The sequence below is a fragment of the Folsomia candida genome, unplaced genomic scaffold, assembly GCF_002217175.1.
Source record: "Folsomia candida strain VU population unplaced genomic scaffold, ASM221717v1 Fcan01_Sc001, whole genome shotgun sequence".
Lineage (NCBI taxonomy): Eukaryota > Metazoa > Arthropoda > Collembola > Entomobryomorpha > Isotomidae > Folsomia > Folsomia candida.
In genome coordinates, this window is record NW_019091193.1 from 22334904 (window position 1) to 22361062 (window position 26159).

At 36.7% G+C, this 26159-nt stretch overlaps 3 protein-coding genes and 1 long non-coding RNA gene across 7 annotated transcripts; 2 read left to right on the top strand and 2 right to left on the bottom strand.

The window, feature by feature from the left end:
• Positions 1-2545, bottom strand: LOC110863051 (solute carrier family 66 member 3). The gene is made up of 5 exons (XM_022112268.2): positions 2211-2545; positions 1422-1644; positions 1290-1331; positions 1108-1186; positions 1-782 (listed from the first exon to the last, which is right to left on the bottom strand). The coding sequence occupies exons 1-5, from the start codon at positions 2357-2359 to the stop codon at positions 592-594; spliced, it is 684 nt and encodes a 227-aa protein (XP_021967960.1). The 5' UTR covers positions 2360-2545; the 3' UTR covers positions 1-591.
• On the top strand, positions 2282-3346 carry LOC118434485. Of its 2 annotated transcripts, XR_004834076.1 has the most exons (3): positions 2282-2418; positions 2504-2587; positions 2701-3346. It is a non-coding gene; the product is annotated as an uncharacterized LOC118434485 (long non-coding RNA). The 2 variants fall into 2 exon arrangements; XR_004834075.1 differs by having other exon boundaries at positions 2504-3346.
• Positions 3100-22450, bottom strand: LOC110847263 (protein bric-a-brac 1). 3 transcript variants are annotated; one of them, XM_035848163.1, is made up of 11 exons: positions 22084-22450; positions 21765-21944; positions 21433-21524; positions 20698-21330; positions 14860-14917; positions 13573-13599; positions 7434-7562; positions 7150-7305; positions 6238-6294; positions 6067-6167; positions 3100-5479 (listed from the first exon to the last, which is right to left on the bottom strand). In XM_035848163.1, exons 1-11 carry the CDS (start codon positions 22151-22153, stop codon positions 4502-4504), a joined length of 2481 nt encoding a protein of 826 aa, XP_035704056.1. In that variant the 5' UTR covers positions 22154-22450; the 3' UTR covers positions 3100-4501. The 3 variants fall into 3 exon arrangements, with proteins under 3 accessions (XP_035704056.1, XP_035704059.1, XP_035704061.1); XM_035848166.1 differs by having other exon boundaries at positions 7162-7305; positions 22084-22449; XM_035848168.1 differs by lacking the exon at positions 13573-13599 and having other exon boundaries at positions 22084-22449.
• Positions 10228-12820, top strand: LOC110847272. Its single transcript, XM_022094191.2, has 5 exons — positions 10228-10571; positions 10668-11132; positions 11257-11442; positions 11515-11668; positions 11749-12820. The coding sequence occupies exons 1-5, from the start codon at positions 10299-10301 to the stop codon at positions 11997-11999; spliced, it is 1329 nt and encodes a 442-aa protein (XP_021949883.1). The 5' UTR covers positions 10228-10298; the 3' UTR covers positions 12000-12820.
• Positions 22451-26159: the final 3709 nt, after the last annotated feature.

The window sequence follows — 26159 nt, forward strand, 5'->3', positions numbered from 1 at the left end:
TGATCACGCTCGAACGTTTTATGGTAATAATTTATTTTGAACTAGATAAATACGAACAATCTTCACTATAATTAATTACAAAAAATGATGTCATATAAACTTAATTTAAAGTGATAACATCAATCAGTCTTTGATAATTAATAGAGGTTTGAATTAATTACACTACATAGGAATATCTGGAAAGTACCAAGGCTTGAAAAATTCAAATCGTTACATTTTATGAGACGTTATGTAATCACAGAATACTTTATCATGAATCAAACACATACAGAGTGTCTAAAATTTCCAAGTAAATCACATTTAGCACTTTCGGAATATTTGATGGTTCGGATATTTTTGAATTGTCTTATACAGAATTATGAAGCAACACAATTGCAGTTGGTAATACCCTTGCATAATATGGTGCCAAGAAATACAATCCTGAACAACATTTACTAATAGCTGGCTAAATCCACTTTGTGAGAATAAACCAATTAAACATTCGTTAGCTTAATTATTTTATAAGCGACGAATGATTGCATGTCCAGTCAATTCCATCAATCTGGGTGTCCAGCGAACAATAGAACAGAAAATACTTTTTCAATTTAATTTCTACTTCAACTTGGACGAAGATTGAGAACTCCCTACGTCGTCTTGAGATTTAAGTGGATTAATTGCAGTCGCAGGATTTTTCCGTAAGTAGAGGGCAGACAAGATGATCCCGACGTTGAGAGTTAGAGCAACGCCGTAGTTGATGAGCAGTGGGAGATCACCAGTGAGCATAAGATTTGTGACTATCCGGGCTACAAACAAATACGCAAAATTTATGTAAAAACCTTCCTTCTTTAAATAAAAACTGACGATTGACATTCTGCGCAAAACTTGTACAACACACTCGCATTTGCACATGACAAATTCTTTCTGCTATGTAAAATTAACACATAAACTTTTGTTTTTATTAGACAAATGTACATTCGGAGTAGCTCTACTATTCATCCCTCTGTTATTCTGATTCATTCCACTCGACTGTAGCATAAAATAGCATACTATTTTTCCCCCTTGCAACGTAACAGTCTTTCTGCTTGTCAAGATTTTAATATGTTCAAAGTGATTTGAAAAATAACTCACTGACGCAGGTGTATGCAGCAATAAGCCAGGTTAAAGTAGAGACCGAATCCGAGTTTCCAATTCGCCACATTTCCTTTAGCTGCAAAAAAGTATAAAAAGAAGTATTTATTTAACACGCTTTGCTGTTCGCATTTGAAAATATCCTAATTTCAAATGTTACAAAAGTGCTAAATATAATTTACCTGGAGGATTTTGCTGGAAGCGGAGCACGGAGTTGCAAATTTCTAATGAAATGTCAAACGGAAACAAAGAAATTATGTGGATTAAAATCCATACAGTTTAATAATTTGAATCCATCAACCATTTATTTTTACCATGAGCACTGGAAGTATCTGCGGGTGTGGGACGCCTTGCGTGAATCCAACAAGGACAGTGATATAGACGCCAGCCCCACCCACTTTCATCACGTCCAGGGTTCCCATATAGTAAAAGATGACAAAGATAAGCACAATGTCCCCGGATACCAGGAAGAAGTACTCCATAAAAGATGAGATTGGGTAACCCTGCACCCAATTATATCCGAGAACTATGCTGTACCTGTACCAATAAATTGTTCGATAAAAAACATAAATTCTACAATAACATAAACTGCTACTCAATATTATGCATTAATGAATGAAGCATCTGTCCCATCAAGTCCTATGCATTTGCAGGACGCATTCGTTGTGTCTAATTTTTGGTTCAGATTTTAAAAAAACTTGCAACAAATCCAATCTATAATTGGATCTACCATAATTGTTCTCAACGACGTTAGTATTTCCATTTGTACTGGGCAAAACTTTTAATTTTCATTTAGTGTCCTATTGTTATCGACTAGGAGAAATCTGTGAATGAATAAAGCAGAGTGCGGGATGAGATAGGGTAAAATGTTGTGATTGATCTCCGATGTGATGTGCGGTGGTGTAATCCAATTAACGTTTTGACGATTTAGATTTTTGTTGACTAATGCAATGAAAGCAAGGGTGAGCATCTGTCACCCCTTGTCATACTTTCTTTCTATCCAGCTTTTCGTTCCTACTTAATACCGATTTTTTTCATCCACTATTTCATGCACATTTATATGCAAATACTACAATGTTTTAAACGTCATCAGGGTGACTTACCCGAACAACTCCACCATGACAGAGTTAACTGAAAGTCCTATCGAACTCTTGCTTTTAAGGATGGCCACAATTTGAGGAAGTTTGCATACAATGCAGAGACCAATTGTCGTCAAGTCCAGGAAAGGAATGATCCACTCTTTGAAGTCCATTGTAGTCTTGATCTTTAATTACTATTTTGCACGAACTTTAACAAATCTTAATAAACTTGGTATGAAAAATAAACCTTAGCTAATTTCCTTTGCTGGTTATATGAATTAATAAATTATTTTTTCTTATAAATGCCTACAATCTAGAGCTATCTCTCTTACACAGTGTGTTTGAGAATAATCTCAGCAAAAGCAGCTGGGTGAATGTAAACCTGAGTCAACGTGTATTACGTAAGTACGTCAAATATGTACATATACAGAGCATGGAGTTTATGCATGTTGTATAATACACTTAGAATATTTAGAAGCGACTTAATTTATTAACTGTTTGCATTATGTCCAAGGGCGAGAAATCATTAAACTTAAACTGGAGTATATGCAATTATTGCAATGTATGTACATACATGTGCTTTGAGCATGCATACATATGTACATGGACGAAACACACAGAAATTGAGGTGACATTAAGATGACACACTCAAAGGTGGAGTATTTAATAAATTAAAATTAAATTTAAATCAAATGAATGATATTTATGTACGATACACGTGATATGATGTATTTAGATTATCTCAAAGTCAAAATTACTAAATTCCATTTGACGGAGCATGTAAATAGATATGTCTGCACAGATCCGTCTGCTAACACATAATATGCACGCTTACAAATGTATGTATATCACTTTATGAGAATAAAAAGACAAGACGCTGCATAATGAATTACTAATAAATGTCGAGAAAAAATTATTCTTCACATTGTACTTTAATTATATTTTCAAGTAACAAAATTGATAACAACATTAAATAATTTGCATAAACCACTCCAGCCAGACTTGCATATCCCATCGTGAAGCAAACTTTTCCAAAAAATGGGTAATCCTCTAAAAGTATTGTATTAAATATGTTGTAGTGGAAAAGAAGAATACTGCATTAATTAATACATACACAATTCATTCGTTACCATTAATCGAGGTCTGAAGAACAACAACAACAAAAACATAACAATAATAATACTCTTGATAATAATAATAATCATTATTATAACAGGGTGGAGATGAACTACATATATTAATATAAATACGTACGTACGATATATGTATGTAACTCCGTTTGAACTGATGCTACTCCATAGAATGCTGGTTCATTCTTAATTAAAGCAGAAGGCTGTTCCATAATTAAAATAAATTACGCTATAAAAGACCAACTATTGATTTGGTTCTACATGCTTTTGGCTGTGGTCACATTATTAAAAGGACGTATTCATTACCAAACCAAAAATTAAAACGAATGAGATTAATGAGCAAATTAATAATTAAAATGGTGGTGGAAATGAGTTGACTCACTATAATATGGAAGTTATGCATGTTCAACTTACTTGTATAATTTGAATAATTTGGTCTTAATAATCCTCATTTATTTTATTTTAGCTGTTGTTATTGTTGAAGCATATCCATCTAAATACATGCAAATACACACCCCAGAAAGTTACACTAAGGGGAAAGCAAACCACCCCGAGTTAAAATATTCATGGGGCTGGTCAACTTTAATTGGGATTACTAATGCATTAATCAACTCTCTTCATTAATAATGCATATCATCCGCTACTTATTTCTATCATGTGATATAAACTTCCTGTGTCAGAGTAATTTACCGAACGAGTGAAATATTATAACTTTAGGCTAAAGGTCAGTTTACGAAATTAAGTAACCTCATGACAAAGCGTGATTGTTGTGTGGTTTCATGTACATTCATTTATGTGACGACTTTGGTCATTGCAATTGCATCCAAGACTAGCAAGTATGTCCAAGTGCCAAAATAGTAAATTAACTAAAATGAGATTTTGAAGCATTATTTTTTATTGCACTTATTTATGTAAATATGTTGTAAAGCAGCCTGACTAGTTGTACACGTAAAATCTAATGATTATTATATTTTGTATGCATATGCACTCTAAGTTTTGTGAATCTTTTAATACTGTACAAAGTTCTACCTGATGATGAGTGGATTACTGCATCTGGAGCCAGAAAAATCTTTCACTCCTCCAATCTGTCTCGTATTTATTAACTACGGCGAAAACAACTCACATACTGTCAAGTGATCAATCTACCCCTTTGTCATCGTCCCTCATATGCAAATAGCTACCTACCTACCTGGGAGGTGAACTTGTTTGGTCCACTCCCCCCGAAGAAGAAGCAGGGGTTCCAACTATCACAGAACCGCTGGTAGGCGATGCCACTGACTTTGCCCCCGGATCCATCTGAATCTGTACAACTGCAACGGGACCAAGATCACCGCCATCTTCGTCGTCGTCCTCATCATCCTCCTCCCCAAATAAACCATCCTTCTCATTGTTGTTCACATTCTCTGGAGAATTGCGACTCAAGTCTGTCGCCACGCTTTGCTGAATTGTGACTGAACCATTCGCAGATTGCAAGCCCTTGAGATCCAAGTCATTCTCCTCGCTATTACCTGCTCCTACTCCATCCTCGTCATTGTTGTCGTCGTAGGCGCCAAGTTCTGTTTTAATCTGGAAGATGTCCTTCATTCCTTCGAATCCTTTCATCCCAGGGGTCAAGAATCCTGCGAGATTTGCAAGTTGGAAGTTTGATATTGAAGAAGAAGAAGACGACTTTTGCTTGCCACCCAATATGTTAATCGAAGTGTCAGAGTTGTTGGAGGAAATGCTTCCCCTCCGTCCCTGACTGTGTTGCAGTTGTTGTTGCACCTTTTGAAAATGTGTTTGTGCTTGTTGGAAAGCTAAAAGTTGAGACTGGGCTGCTGCCTGGAGATTCAAGTTGAAGTTGGCAGCAGCGGCCGTGGCGCTCGTGAGGGCCGCCTGGAGGGGCGAGCTGCTGTTGGAGGAGGAAGATGACGAGTTGTGTCGAGATTGTTGCTGGTGGTGGTGCTGGGGGGCGGAGGAGGACGAATGGCCGTCCGTAGTGATCGACGTGGTCGCGGGTGGTGGCGCAGACGATGCAGGGGAAGAGAAGGCAAAGTGGGGGTGAAGACTCATGTCCACCCCGTTCGAATTTGGAGTGGGTGTGTTGCACGCTGATGGAGTTGGAGTCCTTGGGGCCGTCGCAGGAGTGGAACTGTTCGACTGAGGAAGACACAGTGTCCCGTCCTGTGGGGGAATTTAAGAAATTAAATATTTTTTAAAACAAAACTCATGCAAATCGGCATTCCTATTCAGATTGTATATTTCTCAATCCATAAAAAACTATCTACGAAGGGAGGAATCACATCTCATTTACATTTCTTCTTTTTTAGTTTAATGTTTAGTTGTCGAGATAAAAACTCGACTCTATTTTTGACTTCCAACAATCATCATCGTCCATAATCTTTAGAGAGAGGAGGCAAGTACTGCGAGTAGTGATACTAACAAAGTACGTGTAATAAGTAAGTAGTATGTGTATGAGATTTAATTGAAGTCCGGATTTTACCCTTTGGTGTCTTTCATTTTTTTCGTCGAAAGTTGAAGGAGCCGTGTACAGCAAAAACGCTGGAAATATTTATAAATACTAACGATTCCTTTTCCACCATCCAGTTAAACTTTTAACGATTCTTTGGCAAAACGAGTATAAACAAGTAAATCTCGGTATGCACACCAAACCAGCCACACACATTGGCGTTGGGAATATTTCATTCTGGTGGATGGAATTTTTAAGAGACATGTACAACTAAATAAGTACAAAGTATGCATCATCTTACCCGATTGAAAACAAATGAAGTCGGGATGTCGTCCTTCGTTTGCGTGTCTCTAAAAACAACGGCACGGATGACCGCCCTGATGTGACCCTCTTCCCATGTCCCTGCATACACAGATTCAGTTTCTTTAGTGGATCCTAAATTAATATACAAAATAATTGATGGGTATCTCACCAAGTAGAATACGCTGAGGTCTTCCTCGACCTTTGGGTCGGATATCCGACATCAAATCTAGAAATGCACAAAAAGGGAATACATAAGCTTTAAAACAAGCTATTTTTGTGCAATATCATAATCTATTTTTTGGAATGCATAATCGCATTTCGTGATAAAGTGTAATTTAAATGGAATCGAGGATACTATTACGATAAGCATCCACCCATTACAACATTTATTTTCTCGCAATCACTGATCAATACACAATCAATAAAAAATGTGGCTGATGGAAATGGAAATTGGTAAATAATGAAGTAGACATTTGGACTCATTTGGAATATTTAATGGGACACAAGCAGAAAAAATGTCAAGCAAACATCACATCACGGGAAAGAAGGGCTGATATAAATCTAACTATTATAACCAAGAAATAGAAATTGTCTCATACTACATACGACCGTTTTCATGCATGCCAAGTATAAAATAAAGTAGGAAACAATCATCCACCCCATCGATTGCATTTATTAGGTAAGGCGAAGGTAAAAACAAATGAAAAATTCAGACACCGCAACTCCTGACTAATTCACACACTAATCGAAAAAATTGAGAGCTTTTCTACGTAATTAAACTCGTTTAAAGAATTCAGTTGGTTTTAATGGTGTAGAAATGAGGAGTTTTGTGTCACTGAATAATTAACTAGATGACAATGGACACCACATCAACATATTCTACCCCCACCTTCTTCACGTTTTGTTTTGTGGTTATATGAATTATCCAATTCAGAGACTAAATGAATACACACACCAAACTCCCAATTATGTACAATCATTTTCTCTCCATTTTTTACCGTCCATTTACAGTTTAAAAATTCTCGGCTTGCATACATATTCTCTGTCGAGGAAATTATTGAAAAATATTCTCGGTCTTTACTTTTTAACTCACCAGAACTAGAAGACCCATCCACCGAAGGTCCAAGCATGTTGTGAACCCTGTTAGCATAGAGAACAAAGGTCGGGTAAGGAATATCAAACTTCCTCGCTGCTTGTGACAAGGAAAGTCCCTCCCTCAAGACCGCAAATATGGCTTCTGAAAAAACACAGAAGAAACCAAATTATTTGCATTTTGCTCGCAGAATCATGTGATGGAAGCGATTTTTTGAGAAATGAACAACCAATTAAAGTGGTTGGGCATATTTTTATAAAGTAATTACTTACGACTCATTGTCTCTGGTCTCCACGATTTCAAGGGCCCTCGTTCTCTGAATCGGAGTGCATGCATCATCCCACCCTGGTTTTGATTCCAGCATTTTTGCCACAAATTTTGGATTTGATATTGATAGCTCTCTGCAAACACAAACGATAAAAACTTGAAAGATTAAAAGATTCAATGACTTACATATTGTCAGTCGTTTGGTAATGACTTTATTTTATCAAGATCTTCCCCATTAAAGCTAATTATTCACGTAACTGTCAATGTAGTAATAGAAATAATTGGCATTTTTGTCGTTCGATATCAAACCACTTATCTCGGAATATGTCTACACGTCTACACGAACGACACATGGTCAAGCGAATCAAACATTTACTTTGTACATTGCAAATAATCCTGCTCGTGTTTGTAAACCTCCTCAGACAGTTTATTGCCAATCATTATGGTTTTCAAAATCAAAGATATTGCGAGATGTCTGTTAGACTTAAAAATTTACAGTTCAAGTACAATTCAGCAGTACAAATACGTATACCGAATTATGTAACCACATACACTCAACCAATTCCAAACATCGACAAAAATGTATACAACTGAACTTCTAGTACAACTTTCCCATCTGCCCCACGTTGCGCATTATGTATCTTAAATTTGAAATAGCTAGTAATGGTGTCTAGCATTTCCCGTCAAGCAAAAAATTGGATAAACTGACTTTCAGGTAAAGCCATTGTGTATGCAAAACTTCAGCTTTGTGTGACAATTTTAAATTTGGGACATTTCACTACATACCACCAGCCAAATATTTTACTTGGTTTGACTCTTTAAGAATTCGACTCATCATCTAATTATTTAATAAATTTCGACTTTATCTGATAAGTCTAACAAGAACAATCGCTGGGTACATAAGCCTTTCCTGGGGAGAAAAATGCAAGGTTAAACGATTGAATTTTGTTCCCCATGTTATAACTACAGCTATCTTAAATGATTACTAATTATATACATGAAGCCTTCTTATCAGTTGCTGCACACATAAAAAATATAATAAAAGTTTAAACCCAAAATATTGTTTCCGTGTCCGCCTGGATTATTTTGTGGATTATTTTATGAATTGCACGATATTAACTGAGGAGGAGAGTACGCCAACCTGATAATGACAGATCTTGATGTCCTTTGGATATATGGTAGTACCCCCTCTGAAAGCAAAAAGTGTGAAGCGGTTTGATGCCATGGCCCAATTTACGCCCGTCACACCCCTTTGAAGGCGCGCCCGATGCCAAACTAGCTGCACTAAAAAATTCGCCAAAAATCCAATTTTGTTCGGATTTTCATAATAGTTACATATTTATGATCCCACATAGTTGCTTTATCATATCAGATATCAATCTGAATTTTTTTGGAATTTTGAATTTTTTCAAGCCATGCCCTTTTCAGGAAATATTCGAAAATATTGAAAATTTCTGAAAAGTTAATTTTGCAACTGAATATGATAAAGGGACTATCTGGGATCACAAATACATAATTATTATGAAAATCCGAACAAAATTGGATTTTTGGCGAATTTTTTAGTGCAGCTAGTTTGGCATCGGGCGCGCCTTCAAAGGGGCGTGACGGGCGTAAATTGGGCCATGGCATCAAACCGCTTCACACTTTTTGCTTTCAGAGGGGGTACTACCATATATCCAAAGGACATCAAGATCTGTCATTATCAGGTTGGCGTACTCTCCTCCTGAGCAAATTACTGGTACGAGTACATCACTAACAACATAGGATTTCGATTCTTAGCGTGTGAAGATAATGATTATGATAGTCGCATATGGATCCCGTATTTTTCTAAAAAATTTGCGGAAGACATTGGAATTTTGCAAAACTTGCAAAATCGGTTAATGAACTCTGCATGTGTTTTCACAAAACATATGTGTAATTCCCCCAAAAGGTTCCCACGTATTCTTCGCAATTCGCATGCATCCAGCACTTTTACTTAATTAAATCTGCCAGCCAAGTTCCGTTGATTTCCCGAGTCAACTTTGCGAGGAAATGACTCATGTGCATAAGTATTTACATATGTACGTACATATTTATGTATTTATCTGTCTATACAGCCTCCATATTTGGTCAGATTTATGTAATTATCACGAATTGTGGAACAGTTGCGTTCGCAGTTGGACCCTATTTTATTATCAAGACCAATTATTACAACAAAACTATTAGTACTGAAACATAATTAAGGCCGATTTGGAAAGACAGATAATAATGTATATCATTAATACTTGTATGCGAAATTTATGATGTAAAACTATCTCTGGATTTCTTTTCTCAGAACTAGAGATACATATACAGGTACCTTAAACTTGCATAAGTTTATCCAATTTGTTAGGTTGGCATAAAACAACAAATTGTCTCTAATCTAAAATCTGTGCAAATTATCCTAGATTGCACAACTCTACGGAAAATGTTCTTATTTCTTCTCGTCGATTCTTATAGATGTTGTTATATAATGGTGACGTGCAGGTCAGTTAAATGACCTGTACGGCTAAATTATGTACATATGTACACTCCTTCTGCATGTACCATTCGGAGAAGAAAGAAGTCAACAACATGTTCGGTATACGATTGTTGTCAGCCAATACATTGCCACACAAAAAACTGTGAACGAATGAGTCACAATTTGAATCTCATCAATGCACGCTTGCAGACAATGATACCGCTGCAATAATTGTGTGGGAATTTAGGAGGCGAATGTCAGATTTTATGGCTATGCAATCTACTGCGGATCAAGAATTTATGCCCGGTTTTCACCTTCAGAAACTTCAGTTCTGTATCTCCATCGAAGAAGAAAGGACCCATTTCAAAGAAAGAGTCTCACATTTTGCACAATGTTTTTCAAGCAAATATTGGTCGTTGCAATGGCTGCCATCTTAGTTTCTGGAGAGCCGCCCTCCACTAACATTGATCCAGATAATGCCCAGCAACACCTTCGAGAAGATGAAGGGAGTCAAGATCCTGTTGGCGACGGACAAGATTCGTTGCTACCATCACAGGTCAACTCAATATTCCCAAATCCGAACGGACCTTTCTACGGGTTCCCTTTTGATCTCGGCACAACATTTGGTCGGATGCTGCCTTTCACAGTTTCGGGATATTGTGAGGTATATTTGTAATACGTAGAAGATTATTTTTGCACTTGTTAATTTTCTTTGCTCGCTCGCTCAGTACTATGAAAGACAACTTAATTTTATCCACAGGCTGGAAAAATCTATTCAATTAAACGCCCAGAAGACATACTAAATTACCAGGCGGAATTAGAATGTCTTTACAACACGGGTGTCTCCCCAGCGAAAATTCCAGAAGGCGCACTCTACGGAACGGTGCTATCTGCAATTAATACGCGGCTATTTAATCAACTCGTAGGACAATTATGGAAAGGGAAGTCCATCAACAGAACTCAATGCAATGGAAATACTGCGTACGTAGGTTGGAATAATGTCAGAGGCAACCCAGTTGCACCATTTGTTGCTTATTTGGTCCACCCACAACTCAATCTGGCACCCGGCGAATATGACAATGGTCGGTCAGCTTTAGTGTTCGAATATGGGATTGATATTCCCCAAGCATGTCCAGAGTACAGAGCTCAGCTTCTCCAAAACCACGGGAGAGCGATCCTTCGAGGTGCAAGTCTGAGTGCCAGTACTTTCTTACCCACAACACATGTAAGTAGATACAGATGACCGAAAACGACAATATTTATGCACGAGATGATTTGAACAAATTTTAGTTCATGAGCTTAACAGTAATTTATTGCCGTTATCATTGCGTATCATTTTTCCCTCTCAGATGGTCGAAGTATTCAGATTCCTTGGAAAGCAAGACGACGGGGGTGACATTTACTTGGGGAAAACTTTGATGAAGGACGCGTACAGGGAGGATCAACAAGCAGCGACCATTGCTTATTCTGTTTTGATTAACTACGACAAGGATGCGAATCCCTTGAGCGTTGCTGGACTTCCTACACTCCCATCAGTATAATTTGCGACAAATGTTAACATGTATGTATTACAATTTATTAAACGAGTGCTGGTATAATTTTTGCAGGCCCACGGGTTTAAATACATGCACCCGGGCATTGTGGATTTCGTCTTTCGACTGAACCCCATCGACAACTTGCTCACTTCGCCTTTCCGGACAATTAACAAATTGGTTCGTGGTGCTATAAAAACTGGAACAAACTCACTCCTATTTGCTCAAAGTAAGTGAAAAATACTTAAAATTATAACACTTGTCTAGAAACCAAATCGTTTAAAAAATTATCTCATTATTTGATTTCAGGCCTTCCCTTTAGTTTCCAAAACTTGCGTCGCAACTCGCAATTTTTTAGACATCGCTTTTACCATGATGTTAATGCAAAGAGACAAATGAGCAAAATTCCAACTACTCCTGTGCAAACTCCTAGTAACAAAGGTCGAACTGACATTCAGCTTCCAGTGCCGTCAATTGCACAACCACCAGCAACCGTGGAGGTCACGCGTACCCCGGTGCCACCCTCGACCACTAAGACCCCAGTAACTGTCAGACCATAAGTTCCTTAGCTTCGTTAAGACTAATAAATAATTAATCTCTTTGTAATTTAGTAAATTTTCTAAATTAACTCGTATTGTTTTACTAATAATTATATGTGAGACTATGAAGGAAATACGAACTACAAATATTGAAACTTTTGTACTGAGGGGATTTATATGCAGATCAATTAAAACTATAATTAAAAACTTGTGCATTTCCACCCCTTTGCACAACGTACGTATGTACATTCATACTTCCGTAGGTACCCTTTTTGAATTTTATTTTCGGTAAGTACACAAAGACAATACGTCGCCCTCCATAATTAAGTCGCATTAAAATTTCAGTCTCTTGCCCATTTTTGTCTCTTATTTTTTCTGCTTTCAATCTCCAAATCTAAATTGATTGGATGAAATAAAGAGCTAATAAAGCGAATTATTGATTCCATTTTGGTGATTGACTTGACACGAACGACAGCAATTCAATATTTGATTGGTGGAAAAAAGAAACTCGACAGTAATTACGTATTACTAAACTAACCAACCAAAACTATAGGAGCAGCATTTTTTTGTAACCAACTAAATCAAATAAGTTTTGTTTGTGTTTTTTTTACCCAGGAATAAATGTCGTCTGCTTATATGTCTTGTCCTTTGTGTGTGCGTATATATATTCATGTTTGGAGAACATGCATATATCGAGTCCAGGTGGTAATTAATAATTAAACAAAACAGGGAAGAAAAAGGTTCATTAAGAGTGACAAAAGTTTAGCACGACAGACACGCAATGTTCATTCCCTTCTTTTTATATGCAAAACTTAATAAAAATAAAAATGTCGACGATAAAACCTTATTTGAGAGAACAAACAATACAGGGAAAAATGAAATAAAAACATGAAGGCAGTTTGTTTTCGAGTCGTGAAAGTTTATTACAAATATAAATGATATCAAAAAGTCTCAGTTTTCTGGGAAGGAAATATTCTCTTTCTTTCTGCATTATTCGGCTTATTGAGTAGTGGGTACAGGAGTTAGCAGGTGGACAAACAAGGAGGAGAAACATCATGTCTTATACCTCGCAACAAATTAAATTAGTTGGATATTGGTTGATACTATGCATTCATTCCTTTCTCTCCTCCTCCCAATATTTTATTAGTGTGGCGTGGTTTAGTGAATTTGAAAGTGAATTTGATCGAGTCTTGTCCTCGTCAATTTCTTTTAGTGAATAATTCATGCCATATCCTAACCAACCAGCCAACCCGTTCACCACGACTGCTGCTGCTCCTCCTGCTGCTCGTAATAGCACCACAGAGTCTCACATTATTTGGAATCAGACAAGAAAAATTCGCATTAATTATTCAATCCAACCAATCAGCCCAAACATGCATACATTTCATTTCATCAAAACCAAATGCTAGACACACGTATGTATATAGAATGCCAGGCAAATTCATTATTTAGCCCCCATTTGAAGCAACCAAAATATCCATTTGTGCTCGCGATATGTAAGTTACACTCTTTTTTGGAGAAAGGAAGAGACAGGTAAAAACTCGGCTTCATTATTATTATATTATCGTGTATTTGGGGGTGCAATAAAACTCACTTTGTTCTCCTGTCCATGTCCTGTTGTCTAAATGCAGAGGAAACCAAAAATGTTTGATTAGATTTTAAGGTGTAAAATTCAATTCAATGAATTTAAAAATGGACATAAAAAGAATTCTACTTTAAGGTAAATTCGTTGATCGTGGTTTTTTTTGTAAATCTTTTAGCTCATCGTTCTCTTTGGCCCGTTCTGCACATAACAATTTGACAAAATCTTTTTGAGACGATCCACAATCCAAATATATCTGACCACAAAATTTATCGGTTTTGTTCGTTGTGTGTTGATTAGACAAAAACCATTCATCTAATTTACTAATTAACTAATAAACCCGTCCTCGAAAAAAATATGAATGCTGGGAAAATGTATTAAGCAAAATTGGATCCATACATAAAAGAGAGCGAGAGAACGACCTAAAATTAATCTGAAACACATATTTTCAGGAAATGCTACTGCGAAATTAAAACCTCTCTGCTCGAGGGAGCATAGTTTGCGTACGTACGTAATAATAAAAAAGTAGACAAAGTTTTTTTTACTTTACTTATTTTCTACCATGCTCCACACTTATCATCGTATGCGTGTATTACAGCCATAAATATTCTTTGGTTTAGTTTGCAGCAGAAAGGAATTATAATTTGAATAAAAGTAAAGTAATGGAGGTAATTTAGCCACACCGTAGAAAATATCGGATCGGAACAGGGGGACAAAATATTTGCATTTCAAAGATTTCTGTACAATAATTCGGGTATGCACGACACACAGAATTGTTGAAATTAATGCGATACATTTCAGAAACAATAAAATCTCAACAATCGAGAATTGTGAAGAGTGATGTAAGCTCGATCGATTCTCGTGCTTTTATTTTTTATTTCTTTTATGTGTTCTATAGATTGCTCACAATTATTTCACAAGCTTTTTTTCATGCCCGGTCGGCGCCCAGTGCCATACACCCCGTTTCTAATGAACAATGAACCAAATGCGTTTTTAATTTACACCTGCACAACTCGCATCACTTCAATTAATTATTTAGCAGGGAGAACAGGCTCGCCAGTAAAGCAAACCAGCAGGCCAGCAGTAGCTCAGCGTTCATGGACACATGTCAATATAACTTAATGTAACTTAATGTCGGGTTGACATGAAACACAGACAAAGCTAATGCATATTATGTACAGCTCGATGGCTAAACCTGCTCTTTAATGCAAATCGAATACATTTATCTAAATTGTAAACTTAAAAATTCTTTGCAATGCCTTTTGCAATTTAGATCAAGTGTCGAACCCTTATTCTCACCTGACAAAGTGGAACTTCCAGGGCCTAGCCATCCATGAGCTGATTCCAGCATTTTTGCCTGCAATTAAAATAACAAAACATTTCAAAATTCGTCACAATAATGAATTCAAACTTACATAACGCAACGTTTAGTACATAACACTGATAAATATTATGGTATCGTGTATTTGTACTAAAAAACTAAAGCATCAACTAAATATTACATTTCCTCCTCGCCCAACCATTGCACCACGTACATAAGTTCTTTTTTGTACCCAATTAAATTAGTTAAACTCGATTTAATTTAATTAAAGCATTTAATTAGATTAAAATCGAGCAATAAAATGAGTCCATAAAATCTCATGGATAACATGATGATATTCCTATACGTATGTACATACATATGCACACATACATATGTTAAAAGTACTAATAAAATGAGTTTGTCAATACATGAAAGATGTAGAAATGTCTTGAAGCACACGCCAAGAGTAAATGCTCGAGCATTAATTAAATCAAGTCATCCATATCTCCCAATTGACGAGACGAAGGAATATTTAGAAGAAGGGAGAGATCTTTAAATAAATTCTTTCAATCCGACTCATCAGAAATATGTGGGACTACATAAGCAGCCCCACCCCCACTCTCGCTCCCTCGCTCTGCCCATGCTGCCGAGCTGCCTCGTGCCGGTTGTAAAAATAAATGGGTAAAAATAGAAAACGACTTTTTATTATAAATCGGACCCAGTTTAAGAAGAGTAATAAAAAAGTGAAGGCAAAAAGAATTTTAACCAAGGCAAAAAAAGATGTGACATAATATAAACCTTGATGCAATTTAAATGCCCCCTTTCTCACAAACAAACCAAACTGCACGGATGAGGGAGGATGGTACGTATGATTCCTTAATGTCAAGCCAGACTTGAGAAAGGATTCGTTTCGTAGAAATCTTAAATACTGAATAAGATATAAATATTGTATCAATTTTTCATGGGATTTACATCCAGGGAAGAAATGTATGTATATGGAGCAACTTATAAACATGACGTTTTTTTGTGGCGATGTTTGGAGTAAGTAAATGGGATTTGAGTAAACTAAATCTAAATAAAACTATAAATACACCAAAAAGTGAATTTCTTGTCTGTTTAGTACACGACTTTGATATACCATTATATAATTCCTGCAAGGGTTTTGATATAAATATTAATGACACCCTACTCAAACTTATTTTATTTGCATACACTTTTTACATTCGCATACAAATAATGCTAAACAATTACTCTACTCTTTCATTTTATTACGCAATGTGCATACAGGGGAACGCAACAACAAAATGCAATCTCTCCACTTTCCTCAAAAAAGTAAAGTAAGCAATCTATCTAATTTATTTATACAGTTATAGTTACATTGAGATGGAGCATAATTTTAGCTCGATATACAAGACTTGTGTCTTGATGTAGAAAAATCGGATAAAAAATTAACACAAATTCTTCTTTTTCAAGTAGTATAAAAAAACAAAGTTTGGTTGGGTATTTCGCTCCTTCTGTAAACTACTAGATACGTTCAGATATATAAGGTTTGTCAGTTTGTGTATATGCATGATATCCGTGCCCATCTTATCCCATAATTTATTTATTTTACACTCGCTTCTAAATTCCTTTCATTTTTACTTGCTCATTCATTTCCCCGTTATATTTCTTGGAAGATGGGCAGCGCATAAAAATAAAATATTTATTTTTATTACTAAAATAAACCAGAACCAAAAATAGAGGGTGAAGTGAAACGGGGATTTCTTATATTTCTCGTACAACTGCCTCGCACAACTTGAGCACAGAGTAAGTATTTACTAAAAGAGAGGAAAAGTTATGGCAAAAGTTGGTTTCACAAAGTGCATCATCAAGTTTGGAAATTATCACTGGATAGCAAATTTGTGAGATTTGAGAATTTTCTTAAAAAATTATGCATATCAGTTCAAAAACTTCTTACACGCCAAAAAAAATATATATATTGCGTCTCAGAACGAAGGAAATACAAGTCATGCATATTATATGCTTTCCCATCAAACTATGCCTGGTTTAGCCTCAGCTTTCCCGTGAATATGTGCCCTCATCAACAAAATATCCATCAAATATTAACAACCCACCCGTTCCTCTCTCCCCTCCTTCATTTTCTATAATTTAATTTTATACTGGCTCTATTAATATATATATATTCATTCCAGGCCTCCCTCTCTGCTTATTTGGGTGTAGCCCGCTCCTACCTCTTCCTCGTAGGACAAGTATAATTTGCTCATATTATTATTGGAGCTGAATATCACAATGTGGAAGAAATATGTAGGAGCGAGTATTCATAAAATGTTAACAAGCCATTCTCCTCGTCGTGTATGACATGACCAACACACGGTAACAAATACAGTGATCACCAATTTGTTTCTCCAGCCAGCCTGTGCAACTGCATGTATAAATTATTCACTTTCCATCAACCCCACAATATACTTTCACAATAAAATAGCAAAAACTTTGGAAATTTCGAATCAAGAATAAAATAAAATAAATGGCATTTTTCGCCACTTCTGCGTAGCGTGGCGTTGGGCAGGCGGAGTGTAAACGCATAATTTTCTGGAGAGAGGAAGAAGAGGAGAGAGAATGGTTAATGGACGCAGTAATAATAAAATAAAATAAATTAAAGCCCTCTCTTTCTCTCTGCCGAGTTCTCTCCTCTTGTGCTTACTTTTACCAGGCTTTCCTCCTCCACCACCACCTCGACTACTCCATCCAGATGGTAATTTCGACGAGGAGGAGAATATTCTAATCAATATTTATTATTTTATTGTATCCAGTCTCCCCATCCTACATATTTACCTCTCTTTCCCAGCCAAGCTCCCAGCCGGAAAATCCACACATTTATAATATTTCTAAATAATATTCCATCTGCCTGCTACCCGACCATCTCCTCGTGCGTCCAACAAATCACACTTAGATCTAAAATAGTGAAATATTTTTAATACTTGTCAGCCTGGCTAAAATTGAGGCTGTTAATAAATAAATGAGTGGGAGAGAGTGTGGCATTCACCCCGCAAACATGAGACACTGAATTTTACTACCACTTCTCCTCCCGTGTCGCTTGCATATCCATCTACGACTGACTGACTATCTAATATCTCATGTCCCGATAATCCGAATATCGACTGGGTTATATTCTACTCATATAATATTTATAATACATTCGGATACAACATGATGTTTTTCATATCAAACTAATGCAGCAACAGTCAGACAAATTACAGCCATTCATATTTACATTTACACCGACGACTCACGCTGCTGCTGCTGCTTTTGCTTATGGAATTGAGGGATGCATGGAACTACAAGTTTTCCAAATACATGACTCATTGCTGGTAACTTTCATGTATAAAATAATAAAACAAGTATATATGGTAAATGCCAAGGAAAAGCCAACTAGTTTTGAAGGTAAGGGAAGGAACGAGAGAGAGGAAGGCAAGAGAATATCGTGTACAAGTAATAATAATGTAGCTTCAGCAAATCGAGGCAGAAAGTAAAGTAAAATAAACAAGGGAAATGTTTATGTTAACATCAAAAATAAATAGGAATGAATCTATGTAGCAGGCAGGCGGGCGGCAGTTTGTTGCAGTTACATAGGCAGTCACCAACCACACCGTGTTTGATCCAATCCAGAATAACTAATAATACTGTAACACAAATTCTATACGCACATTTATCTCGACCAAAATGAGAGATTCATGGCTCAAAGGAGACAAAATCGTGCAGGAGAGATGATACGTACGTAGTATTAATTATGCAAGTTTTATGTCACTTTTGTTACACACACTTTTGAATCTGCAGCTTTTTATGTCTCATTGATTTTGGCATGAAATACATAAGGATGCATTTCTGAATTTGAATCCTGTTTATTCTAAGAGAAGATGTGTGTAATAATGAAGGTGCATGAAATCAACACGAGAGGAGGAAGCTGACTTGCATGTGCGGGTATGATGGGTAAGACGCTATGTGTGCAGCTATGTACGTATGGTTTGTCGGAGAAAGTTTGCTCCCAAGAAAACTCGATTCAATTGGGAATTGAAATGGTGAAATTAAATGGAAGCATAAATAACAATATTTTGGAAAATATTCTTCTCTCCAATTTCTTACATTTTGAGTGCACCTTTTCCGTATTATGGAATTACTTTCCCGAATGCTGTTTAGTATAAATTGCACTGCTCCGTTTCTTAAGAATTTGACTAATTTCCCAAAGGATGAGATAAATTCAAATCCTGAATTATTGCCTGTTTGCATCCTATTTTCCTCCACATCCACCTTTTAATCTTAATACTCACTCTAATTTCTACCTCTAAAAATCTCATTTTCTAAATTACTCTCATCCAAAATACAAACACTCCTTTCCACCAGGACCCAGAGAATTGTGAGATTTCTGACTTGAGATAAATAAAATTGAGTTTATTTTCTATTAAAGGAAAAATTGTAGTTTTTATCAGTTTTTGCAGAATCATTTCAACTCGTTCGTTCGTACTGATTTTTTTTCTACTCGCACAACCAACAACGCCATATTATACACTACTTAATAAGGTATATAATTTAACGTAAAAATATTTACATGATGCTTCAAGCACGTAATAAAAGGGGGAATATTTATTCAGATGAATATAATAGACAAGAGAATAATAAATATTAAAACGATTCGACCTCGACAGAGCGATAAAAATTATTACTTAAAATTAATGGTAAGCAATGTTTGCAATGCACACATACACGACGTACAATAATGATGATAATAATAATAATAATAATAATGCATAGAATAATGTCGGCATACGTACACGACCAGCAACGACGACGACGACGACGACAACGCAGAGCAACTCCTCTCTTGGAGTCAGTTTAGTTTTTGTTTTGCTTCGTTACAACAAATCCCCTCATCATTTATAAATAAAATGATGATGATGAAGACTGCAGTGCATATGAACGTGTACATGGCTCTGGCAGCAGAGAGTAAAATATAAGTTGGTGGTGGTGGAATGAAGAAGAAGGGTTTGTGAACGAGTTGTTGGTTGTATAATATGAATGCGAGAGCTGCATGAATATTTTATAGATTATAGTCATTAAGCTCCAGTATTATTAATATTAATTAACGGATAAATGGAAATTCTCTAGCAGTTCTCTCTCCAAAATTGGTGGATGGTGGAGAGGACTGACCATAAATCATGGGATTTCGAACCCAGAGGAAAAATACGGCCATGGTTTTAAATGGTGAAAAAGTGCATTAAATTTTAAATATTTTAATTTGATGCATGGACGACCCCACATCTATTAACTTTTGAATAAAGTTTTTTGTGTCTCTCCCATCCACCTCGCTAACGAACTTGGCATTGCCTACCATAGCCTTGTCTTCCCTGCTTTTTGCCTCGTTTCTTGGTTCATTTGGTATTTTATTTAATAATAAAAATAATAATCGTTATTATTTTTATTATTGTGAGTCGAGTGGAACAACATGAAAAAGTTACAAGAAATGCCATTGTAATATTCTTGTATGCATTATTATTACTATTATTATTATATTCTCCCCTTTTACATGTATGTAAGTAACGCATGAACTTGTATGTGTACATACTGAGAGGCGGTTAATATTTCTTTCCATGTAATTTTTTGTTGGACTAATAATTTAGGTGATTGTGATGATGGTGCTGGTGCTGGTGGTGGTAATGGAATTTTTAAATAAGAGATGTTGAATGAACCTCAAGGTGATTTCTACAATAAACTGTAGGGATGGATTTTATAATGATAATAATAAAGAGAAAAGTAAATTGCATAGGAACGCAAATCCTCACCCTTTCCTCCTCTCGAATCATCTCCACAATCCCAGGTTTGATGTCCATGTCCCCAGTCGTCGAGGGGGAAGGTCCTCCTCCTCCTCCTCCTGATGACGACCCATTGTTGCTCCCACCACCAGATCCAGCCACGGCGGCGGCCGCTGCTGCAGCCGCATGCAAATTCAGCAGCGCCGAACCGCACTGGTTGGACCCCAGGACGCGCTGCAAGTCTGCTGCAGTGGGAGTGGCGGAAAGGATGGGATTGACAGACATGGATATTGCGAGGTCACGATCATTGTCCTCGAGGTCACGGTCACCATCTTCCTGACCGGACAGAGAGTTGTCATCTCCTCCCGCACCATCGCCCCCTCCTCCCCCCGGACTTGGCGTTCGTTCTGGGGTGGACATTTTCCTACGCTTCCGTCGACCATGTCCATTCAGAGAAATGGATTCTGAGCCCGAGTGGGAGTGGTTGGAGTTTGAGAGAAAATCGGCCGGGTTGGGCCGCTTGTCATGCGAGTCGCCGAGGGTGGTGAGTGGGGTTGTCCCCTCACTGCCGCCGTTTCCTTGACCTTGGGAAGTGTTGGTGAGGGCTGTGTTCCGAGAGTGCGAGACATCAGCAAGACCTCGAATCTTTAAGAGCTCCGCAACCTACATTTATTATGAGCAAAATCAATCATACCACAAAAACATATTTGGTTGTGGGTGTTGTGTGCATATGCGTATGAGAACAAAGGATGGAATTTTGCGTACCTTCAGTAACGGAGCGAGCTGATCGTGGGCTACATTGATTTCTCCCCGGTACATGAACTCTGTTAGAGCTTTGAGTTGCATCCATTTGACCCCTGGAAAAATTTTAATCACATGCGTAAGAATACTGATGATTTTACTAGCAGACTCAGGCGAGTTTGATTGACTAACAAGTAGTCTTGTAAGTAGTCTCACATTTGTTTAAAATAAATATTAACAATGCTAATTTTTTAAACAGACGTAGAATCGTATGGTGATTCGATTAGTCATATTTAAAGTAGTTAGATATGAAAAGCAATAGATAAGGGGAGTTTACGAGGGGGTGGAGCACCTACCTGGACCCAGAATGACGATGGGATGTTTGCACGGGTTGTCAAAAAAGAGGGCCTGGAAGTAGGGGGAACAGGCGCATAAAACGACCTTGTGCGCTTTGAGAGAGTGACCCTCAGCTGAAAGGGTCACATCAACAAATGCCTCTGCTTGCAGGAGCTGGTCAAATACGTTGGTTAGATTGTCTAGAAAATTAATAAAGACAAAAAAAGTGTTATTATTGCTATAAATATGTTTAAATATTTTGAAACGTTTTGACGTTGAGATTATGAATTTCTTTCCGAAAATATCTGAACTAAATATTCTAATTGTATTTGAGCTTACTTTTCCAATTGTTCCAACGGAGACAGTACTGCTGCTGGGGCTGGTGCTGTTGGTCCGTGGACCCCATCATTACACGAGTAATGAATGACACCACAACCTGTCTCAATTTCCCCAATCAGTTTTTTTCTTACTTTCTCTCTCTCTCTTTCTCTCTTTAGTATATTTTTATTTGTTACAGAACAAATGTGATGATGACCCACTACGTCACCAGGTTATCTTGGCCACCTTGTCAAGATTTTTTAATACGCCTTGGATCACTGGATTTCGTAAATATGAGAACAAAATGCGATGACATTGATGATTATGGTGAGACGACGGATTGAGACGAATACTCGAAGCCAGCTCCAACGCAAGACTGAGGCGAGTTGCCTACAACGTGCTACTCCAGCTCACTCACTCCTCGCGATGAATTTGCTGCTGGAGTCGCGTTTTGCTTTGCTTCCCGTCAGGTCTTATATAATAATACCCTCAATACTTCTGGTCTGCCTCTGGTGCGTTATGTCGTGTAACACCATCGTGGCACATTCGCCCTTTGTGTGTTTGTGTGTGTGATGTGATGTTACGAGGAGGATTCTTCCAACCACGGCACGGATCGCGTTGAACTTTCAGTCTCAGTGGTTTATTGCACGTTGTAATAATTCGCTAATTCTTGGGAGCATATCCAACGAGATAACAAACTCACCACACTCTTTCTCACTTTCCTCGCTTTCACTTTCCTTGCCCCTGATTAAGATACTCGCGAAGGCTGTGCAACCACGTAAGCTTTCACTCGTGCATATTTACAAGGTGGTGGGGAAAGGGTTACCATCACTATTATGAAACATATCAGATTGGGTTGAGATGTGATTTTCTTATGTATGCAGTAAATAATATGGATGGATGTATCGAGGATTTCGGGTGGACACAACTTTACCTAGGCAGCATTTGTCTTGTATATTTGTTTTTGTATAACGCAATTTTCTCATGATCATAGCTTGCTTTTTGCACATTAGGGAAAATGTTCTGTCCCCTGTTTCAAGTTTGAAAGTTCCAAAAGATAAAGAATTCAGTTATAATATTTATTTACTTATTTAAATATTCAAGATCGAGTTGGTGTCTCTCGTTTTCCATTATACATATTCATGCATATAAAACTGTCCCCGAAAATATACATTATTATTTTCTGTTTCTAATCTAATTGGTTTTGTGACACAGATCTCTCTGTTTTTGCGAAAACTGTCGTGTAAATGCATACATACACCGTGAGCTAAATTTACCTTTCTTGCTTTCACACAGATGGGGAATGTCATGTCTCAAAAGAATGTCAAAATTCTTGGTCATTTATTGTAGCATGCATAACCCATACACAAGTCTATGTACATGACAAAATATATATTGAAAATTACCCACAATTACTTACTACATACATACATACATCATCCTTATGATTACGTGGTTTTATTTGTGCCTCCATCAGTTACGTCTATGTACAAGTATTTATATGTCCAAATTTGCTCAATAATTTATTCTTTGTCTTTGTCAGCTAGAATAATATTTGCCAGTTCACTGTAATCGATGAGTAATTGCCACCCAAACTTTACTTTAAAACTTTATCCTTTAAAATAATAAACGTGGTTAGTTTAGTTGAAATTGTTTTGTTTTGCAGAATTTGTTGCTCAACTCTGCGTATAAATAAGTAATAAATAGATAGAGTAGGACGGTCGGCTGGTTGGTTGGTAGGCCGTCGGAGAGGTCCATGTATGTATGCACGATACACTGTAGGGCCGGTCTTATCGGTGTAATGTGTAAACAGGGGCCGGAACACCTGTCAAATTAAATTGTAAAATTTCAAACTGATGTCAAATAAAGTTTGTATATTCACCGAGATAGGCAAATTATGGTTTTATTCATTTTACAGCATTTTGTTTCTAGGAATTCTAAACCCGAGGAAACCCAGTCCACATCATGCCCACATTATGACTAAATTTAGTCCATATTTAATTGCATAATATCTGCCCTGCCCTCTGGACAAGGACATGCCTTGGTCGTGCTCTGTATTAATTATTCGTACATTTATTTCGTCTTTGGTTGATAATCAGCAGAATGCACACTCAACCACAGGGCTACGACGATGAATAAATTGTAGAATATTTAATTTATCCAACAAAACAAATAAATACTATTTACATTAATCACCATTACACAATTGCATATGTAAAGTCAATCCTATCTTATGCAATACTATTACATATTCCGTTTAATTATGCATTTGCAAATTAATGAAATAGACTATACCCCAAGCTTATGTCGTTACAAATTCAAATCTTGAAGATGAAAGGTGAAATCTGTACTTGATTATTTTTAGCTTGCTATATGCGAGTCATGTCATCCATCCGTTTGTCAATTTCATTCTGTCGAGAAAAAAGTGAGTAGTATGAAAATGAGTAACCGAAACATGCATAATTGATAAATAAAAGGTATTTATTTTAAAATTTGAATGGGTTCAATCGATTTATCGAGCCATTGGGTGGGACGGCGTGGTGTGGTTACGGTCGGCTTTACTTATATTTCTGGTCACATCTTTTATTAACGTCGAAAGAGCAGAGGCACAAATGAATTTTTTAAAATGTTCAATGTTCTCCACATCAATTATTTAGAGACTTGTTGTCAAAGCTGCGATCTTTGAGTGGCAGCATCCATACATTTTTTGCCCAACGTGTTTATTTGTACTCAAAGGAGCTCGTTCACTACCAAATTTTAAATTTCAAGTAAAATGTGGCAGAAATGCTACGGTTATTTTAATGTTCCGTAAATAACAAAGATTCAACGGGCGAGGAAACAAGTCTCTCTACTTTCTCCTCTTTGCGGTACAATAGGATTCACAAATTCTAGAATTCTACATTCGACCTTAAATATTTAATGTAGTTGAGTCCACCCAAAAACTTGGACCTGAAATAAATAGAAAAGGTTCTCCTCTTCCACGATCGGCGGGCATATACGTATAAGGTCAGGGCAGCCTTTGGTTGGCTGGAAATAAATTATTTATTGAGAGTGGAAACAGGAGCACGTGAACATATTTATTATTTAGTGAGCAAGTAACTACTAACTAAAGTATCTCAACTTTTAACTGTACCCTCTTCCCGGTACTCCTCCAATGCGAAATGTTTCCGGGGGAGAAATTTTATAAGGCTCAGAAACTTTCCCAGTGTATTCAAATCAAGAATCCTGTTTATAAATAATATGTTTCTCATACCTATGAAAAATAGTGTAAAAATACTCGTTTTAGTTAACATGCATGCATCGTATTGAAAATGATGTGACGGGACTGATTTTACGTAATGATGGGACATACCTCATGCATGTTTATTAGTAAAACTAGGAAATATATTTACGTAGTAATCATCATACTTGACAGTTTATCAGTATTCAATAAATCTCCTTAGAGTCGTTTTTATTTTATTTTCCATGGCATGGCGTTTTAATCAACTTATAAACTCGATTAAGAAAAGCGAGAGAACATTAATTGTAAAAATTGAATTCCTCTGAAATGCATTTGTTTCATACTGTGTTAGTCAGTTTCCATCAAAAAATTCCTGTATGCCATTGTAATTTGATTACTGAATATAATTTGAGAAAAGTGCTGACGACAAGTGTGAAGTGATGATGAGATAAAGTTGTTAATTTTTTCATTTTTTTTACTTTTAAGCGAGACAATTTTTGAGAAATTCATTAACTTTAATTGATTTTTCTTCAGACCTTAATAATGACAAAAGTGAATTTTAAGAGTTAATTGGTTTTTCTTCCTCTAATTCTTGAAACTTTTCCAATTCAGATTTTATTACAATAAAAGTTTCCAGTCCTAGAAATATTCTAAACTCTTTTTCTATATTTTCGGATTTTCAACTTCATAACCCAGGAGCAGTCAATTAGGAATTGTACCATTTCCGCGGAATTTTACAAACAATTACGTTCTCTACATCGTCCTCTCCTTGCTCTTGTGTGTCTAATTGCCCTTACACTACCCTTAATTTACTCATAATGAATAAATCAGTTTATTAAATTAGGAGCAGTCAGTAACAGCTCCAAACTTTCTCTAA

Bases quoted from the DNA above. Each gene is read 5' to 3' on its own strand.
- LOC110863051 (XM_022112268.2), bottom strand. From the start codon at position 2,359: ATGGACTTCAAAGAGTGGATCATTCCTTTCCTGGACTTGACGACAATT. The intron at 1,187-1,289 runs GTAAATTATATT...ACTTTTTTGCAG, and splicing joins CTTCCAGCAAAATCCTCCAG to CTAAAGGAAATGTGGCGAAT. The intron at 783-1,107 runs GTGAGTTATTTT...ATTTGTTTGTAG, and splicing joins TGCTGCATACACCTGCGTCA to CCCGGATAGTCACAAATCTT.
- LOC110847272 (XM_022094191.2), top strand. From the start codon at position 10,299: ATGTTTTTCAAGCAAATATTGGTCGTTGCAATGGCTGCCATCTTAGTT. The intron at 10,572-10,667 runs GTATATTTGTAA...TTTTATCCACAG, and splicing joins CAGTTTCGGGATATTGTGAG to GCTGGAAAAATCTATTCAAT. The intron at 11,669-11,748 runs GTAAGTGAAAAA...ATTTGATTTCAG, and splicing joins CTCACTCCTATTTGCTCAAA to GCCTTCCCTTTAGTTTCCAA.
- LOC110847263 (XM_035848163.1), bottom strand. From the start codon at position 22,153: ATGATGGGGTCCACGGACCAACAGCACCAGCCCCAGCAGCAGTACTGT. The intron at 7,563-13,572 runs GTGAGTTTTATT...TTGTGTTTGCAG, and splicing joins GACATGGACAGGAGAACAAA to AGAGCTATCAATATCAAATC. The intron at 7,306-7,433 runs GTAAGTAATTAC...GTGTTTTTTCAG, and splicing joins GAGACCAGAGACAATGAGTC to AAGCCATATTTGCGGTCTTG.